Here is a 6,000-nt window from a genome sequence, read left to right as displayed (position 1 = left end):
ATGGGGACGACCCCTAGTGTGTCGGATTCTCTAGAAGATGCTAGCTTTGCCAGAGCGTCGGCGCTTGCATTCTCGGTTCGTGGTATCTGGAGTATCTCGTAATTTTTAAACTTAACGAGTTCTTCCTTTACCTTTCTTAAGTACGCTCTCATCTTCTCACTGCGTGCTTGGTACTCTTCCTTCACCTGCGCGACAACCAATTGAGAATCGCTGAAGACGCTGAGTCTTTCAACCTTTAGGTGGCTGGCTAACCGCAATCCGGCAATTAGTGCTTCATATTCCGCCTCATTGTTTCATGCTTTGAATTTAAATCGGACCGCCGAGGTAATTTTGTGGCCTTCGGGGCTAATTAACAGGATGCCGGCTCCTGACCCGTTTTCACTCGACGCCCCATCCACGTAGAGTTTCCATTCTATAACGTCGACTTCTCCAGGTACGGCGGGAGTTGGCCTATGGGAGAACTCAGCTAAGAAATCGGCGAGCGCTTGGCCCTTGATCGCAGTTCTCGGCACGTACTTTATGTCGAACTGGATTAACTCTACCGACCATTTGAGGAGTCGACCTGAAGTTTCGGACTTTTACAGAGCCTGCCTCAGCGGGTGGTTTGTGAGAACCCGTATTGTGTGAGCCTGGAAATAGTGCCGAAGCTTTCTTGAAGCTACCATTAGGGCGAGGGCAAGGCGCTCCATCTCGCTATATCTTAACTCGGCGTCGAGAAGCCTTTTGCTCACGTAGTAGATTGGCAGCTGCACCCTCTCTTCTTCTCTCACTAACACGGAACTTACGGCGTGTTAGGATACGGAGAGGTATAGGCTAAGCTCTTCGTCGATATTCGGTTTTAATAGTATTGGGGGCTTGCCCAAATGTTCCTTCAATTCCTAGAATGCCTCTTCACATTGGGGTGTCCATTCAAAGCGCTTGCTTCCCTTCAAAGCGTCAAAGAAGGGGACGCATTTGTCGGTTGCTTTTGATATGAACCTATTTAAGGCGGCGACACATCCTGTTAATCTTTGCACCTCCTTCGGCTTCGTTGGGGACCGCATATCTTGTAGGGCCTTGATCTTCTCGGGATTAGCTTCAATCCCTCGGTTGCTGACCATAAAACTGAGGAATTTTCCCGACCCAACTCCAAAGGCACACTTTTGGGGATTGAGTTTCATGCGGTATTTTCTTAGTACACCAAACATTTCCCCCAGATGGTCGACGTGACGGCTGGCCGGAGTGCTTTTTACTAGCATATCGTCCACATAAACCTCCATTGTTTTGCCGAGTTGCTGGGCAAACATTTTATTTACAAGCCTCTGGTAGGTAGCCCCTGCATTTTTCAGGCCGAAAGGCATCACTTTGTAGCAGTATAGACCCCTGTCGGTTATGAAGGATGTGTGCTCCTCGTCGGCTGGATGCATAGGGATTTGGTTGTATCTGGAGTAAGCGTCCATAAAGCTCAGCATCTCATGCCCCGCCGTGGCGTCGACCATCTGGTCTATGCGAGGGAGTGGAAAGCCATCCTTTGGGCAGGCTTTATTGAGATCACTGAAGTCGATGCATGTCCTCCAATTTTCGTTGGGCTTGGTCACTAGAATGGAGTTTGATACCCAACGAGGATAATGGGACTCCTTGATGAACCCATTACTAATCAGCTTGTCGACTTCTTCTCTCAGCGCCTCATACCTCTCGGGATTCATCGACCGACGCTTCTGTCGTTTGGGTGGATATGAGGGGTCGACGTTCAGGGAGTGACATAGGTTGAGACCACGTGACTTCCTCCTGGATCCGGGGATCTATATCCTCGACGAGGCCTTGGTGAACCATCCTTGTCTCCTGTCTCCCCGGTTGGTCATATCCGCACAGGGCGTCAAAGTACGCAACCCTAGCTTCATATTGGTTGCTCTTCATTTCCCCCACGCCATTTGGGGTGGGAAACTTGACCTTTTGGTGGTAAATGGAGGTTATTACTCTTAACGCTTGGAGGGTTGGCCTCCCAATTACCGCGTTGTACTGGGAGCTTCCTTTTATGACCACGAAATTGGCCATTGTGGTTGTCTGTCGAGGTTTTTCACCGGCGGTTATGGGTAGGCAGATGGTCCCTTGAGGGATAACGGAGTCGCCTGTGAAGCCATACAGCGGCCTGGAGGTTTTCTCCAATTGTTCCTTCCGGATCCCCATTTTTTCCAAGCAATCGAAGTATAGAAGGTCCACCGAGCTCCCATTGTCCACCAGGATTCTGCACACGGTGTGGTTTCCTATCATGGCTTCCACCACCAAGGCATCGTTGTGGGGAAAATGACCCCCACAAGCGTCATCCTCGTTAAAAGCCACATCAGTGTGGCTATACCTTGGAGTTTTTACGGCGGAGACGCTCCCGAATCGCTCCTGATAAACCCCCCTGGCCTCGTGGGCGTAGTCCTTTTGAGACCTCCTCGAGTCTCCTCCTATATAGGGCCCGCCGAGGACAGTCCTTATGACGCCGACGGGTTCACGGTCCTCTGGGCGCTGGTTCTCCTCTCGGCGTCGACTGTCATTCTACCCACCATGGCCGTCATTTCGGGGCCTTCGTTCGGCCCTGAATTCCTGTAACCTTCCCTCGCGGATCAATCTCTTGATCTTGTCTTTGAGGTCGGCACAATCGTTGGTGTGGTGGCCGACATCGCCATGAAACCTACAGAATTTCTTCTGGTTCCTTCGGCTGGGGTCTGACTTCATCGCTTCCGGTCGGCGCAGCAAGTTCCCGCGGCTGACTTGGTTGAAAACCTCCTCAACTGCTACCGTTAACTCATGGTAGGAATCATACTTTTGGAACAGCCGAGGTCTTCGGGTGTCCTCTTGCCTCGGCTTTTTGGCTTCCGGAGCGCTCGTCGTTGCGGCGGGCTGCTTGTCTCTGTTTCCTCCGCCTCGACGCTTCTTCCCATCCTGCTTCGTAGGCGCCGACCCCTGTTCAGTTCCTTTGTTCTTGTTGGTCCGGTGCTCGGGGTCGTTCGTGTCTGCCTCTTCGACGTTGATGTACCCCTGCACTCGCACCAAAAATTCTCTGTAGTTGGTCAGAGATTTTCGGTTAAGCTCTCTTTTGAACGGGGTTATTTTCTTCATGCTAGATAAAGCCCCCGTCAAGGGTTCTCTGTCTGTTATGTCCATTGTGGCAGCGACGGTCTCCCCATACCTTGCGAGCCATTCCCTCAATGACTCATTTAGCTTTTGATATATCGTCGTCAGATTCTGCTTTGGGGAGACGTACTTTTTTACCCCTATGAATTGGAGGGAAAATGTTTCCTTCAACTCATCCCAGCTCGAGATAGAGTTTGGCCTCAGCATTCGGAACCACCTCCGTGCAGAATCCGTTAAATGGTTTCGGAAGGCTCGGCACATGATCTCCTCAGCGTAACCGTGTAAGAGCATGTGCCCGGTGTACATCTCCAGATGGTCGTCGGGATCCCCTCGCCCATCATATGACGGGATTGACGGCGACCTATATTTATCAAGGAGAGGGGGTGCCATTATTTCTTCGGTAAATGGATGGTCGTGTGTGCGACTGGGCGTGATATCGACGTTTACCACCTCAACCACACGACCTATATTCTTTTTTAGGCCCACCACGTCCCCTGTCAGTTTTTGCTCCAGGCTGGCCATACGTTCCATGATGGCGCGTGCTTCCTCCGTCAAAATGGCCGAGCCGGCTACTTTTGCTCTGAACGTTGGGTCCGCCTCGGGCCTGGCCGCCTGCCTGCACTGAGCCTGAGTCTCCTGGTGGGTTTCCACCTGGATTCTGAGATAGTACCTCGGGGTTTCTAGGACCTCTCAGTACCCGGTCCTCGGGAGCTCGGAGCCCGGCGGCCCCCAAACGGCTGACGGGGGGTTGGGAAGGCCGAGGCCTAGGAGGGCCCCGGTGATTCTCACTATCTCCGGTTCCCTCTTGGACAGGTGGGTAGTCGCCGCGGTTTGGATCTCCGGCCATGGCGGGTCCTTGCGGCATCGGAGCATCTTCTAATGGCGGCATGGAGTTCCTTCCATCTAAGCGCTCCACCACGGTCATTAGCCCACGTACCAGCTCGGTTAGAGTGGTCAGTTGGACCTGCATCTGCATCGGATCTGGCCGTGGCGCTCTGGAGGTGGAACTTCATTTCCGACCGGGCGTAGATCTCCTTCCATCCCGCTATTCCCTGGACGGGCGGCGGCTTGTTGCTATGTTGTTGGGGGTCAAACGCTTTCGGTCCCCAGCGGAGTCGCCAATTGTTGACAGTCAAATTTCGCCAACAAAAAACCGGCCGGGTTACCTCTTGGTTTCCCCTTGGATTACCAGCCGTGTATGTGTATTTTAACGCGTCAGAAATTGGTGCGTTATTTGTGTGTGAGTGTCTATTAAAAACCTCTTAGATATAAATGACACAAGAGAATTTATAGTGGTTCACTCTATAAACTTTAGAGCTACATCCACTATAATCTAGTATTTCCTTGTTTGGGGTAAGATACAAGTTACAATCTTTTTTGTTTTCTCAGCTAGTGTTTTTATTTTTATTTTTTAACCCCCTCCTCGTTGGGGGTCTTTCTCCTTTTATACTGGGGCTTCCTTCGCTCGGGAGGTTTCCCTCACAGCTAGAAGCACTCAAGTGCTCTCCTTTGGTAGGCCCAGACGCAGCCCACTAATTTGCACTGTTCATTCGGCTGATTAGTCTTCTATTACGGCTCTGTGCTTCTCCGTAATACTTTCATGTCCCCTATGGGGGCAGTCTGACAGCTCGCAATTAATGCTCGCAGACCGCCTCCCCTCTTGCACGTAACCCGTTACGTCCTCTTGAGGACGTTTCCCTCGTTGCCAGTACCTCTTAGCCCAACCGCCTTCTTCCTGTGGTCGAGAGATCTTCATCCTATTGCGTCGACGGCGCAATTGGTCGGCGCCACAAAGGATCGTCGTCTTAACTTGGACTTCATCTTGGGGCCTTCGCAGAGGAATATGAGGAATCTGCAAGCGTCGAGGGTTCCTTGCTCGGTGGGGGTTAATTAAGGCCACGTGTCGCGGTGTACTTCACCCACGCGCCTGCCATATTTTCCCACACAACAATACTCATTCAATATCTCGTCATATTAACAGTGCGGATAACACCGTTACATTCTAAATGGGAATGACATGTATTAATAATGTTTTAGTTAAAGATTCTGAATTTTTATTAAATTCATTACAAACATTGTTTTGATTAGTATCCTTAAACATCATCCTCTCATATATAACACTTACATACAATGCTTAAGGTCACATAAATAATCATTGAATTTTTATTGATATTCATAAAATATTCATAATTAGATGTACATAAAATAATGAATAAACTCTTTTATCAAATAAATAATAAATATCCTATTACATTTCATGTTTCTAAGACACCATTCGCAACATTCTCTATGATATGTTTCTGTGCACCTCAACTGGTTTTTTTAGTGCAACACTTGGGGCGGTTCTGAATACACAATTCGCCTATGTCGATATGTGAAAACATTGTGCATAAAAGTGAATTCTTGCGACAATACTAACTTGTACTGGATCTAACCAATTATCTTTTAAGGATTCAGAAATCCAACATATCTTGGGCTAAGTTTTTTTTTCTTTCTTGACGATTCTCCGTACTTCTTTCGTCGGTGCAACTTTCAGGATGACTAAGTTCCCTACTTAGAATTCTAAACATGCGCTGTATCTATCTGCATAACTCTCCGGCGGCCTTGAACTGTGTCCAGCCTTTCTTTGTTTCGTCTCATTACCCATGGGGTCCGCTTGATGGATTTTGCGGTTTCCATATGCTTCTCCCCAAGTTTGCGCCAATACATTAGGGATTTGTATTTCCTTTCGGGAAAGAAAAAAATTCAAATGGTTACATGCCAAATGCAGTATGATAGCTTTTGTTATACAAAATCTTTATCAGGGTAGCTTCTTATCCCTGTTACCCTCGAAACCTATAGCATATACTCTTAACTTATCTTATGAATCTATACGTTTATCCATGAGGAAATCGTTGG

General features: G+C 49.0%; 1 protein-coding gene across 1 annotated transcript; it reads right to left on the bottom strand.

The window, feature by feature from the left end:
- Positions 1-1,665: 1,665 nt before the first annotated feature.
- LOC112092959 lies at positions 1,666-3,492 on the bottom strand. The gene is made up of 2 exons (XM_024170306.1): positions 2,579-3,492; positions 1,666-2,515 (listed from the first exon to the last, which is right to left on the bottom strand). The coding sequence occupies exons 1-2, from the start codon at positions 3,490-3,492 to the stop codon at positions 1,666-1,668; spliced, it is 1,764 nt and encodes a 587-aa protein (XP_024026074.1).
- Between the last annotated feature and the right edge of the window lie 2,508 nt (positions 3,493-6,000).

This window comes from Morus notabilis, unplaced genomic scaffold (genome assembly GCF_000414095.1).
Source record: "Morus notabilis unplaced genomic scaffold, ASM41409v2 Scaffold397, whole genome shotgun sequence".
NCBI lineage: Eukaryota > Viridiplantae > Streptophyta > Magnoliopsida > Rosales > Moraceae > Morus > Morus notabilis.
This window is presented reverse-complemented; position numbering and strand designations above follow the sequence as displayed.

What these genes read in the sequence shown, in the direction of transcription:
- LOC112092959 (XM_024170306.1), bottom strand. Translation starts at nt 3,492, where the DNA reads ATGGCACCCCCTCTCCTTGATAAATATAGGTCGCCGTCAATCCCGTCA. An exon ending in AGATTGATCCGCGAGGGAAG is followed by an intron (nt 2,516 to 2,578) that starts GTTACAGGAATT and finishes GTAGAATGACAG; the next exon opens with TCGACGCCGAGAGGAGAACC.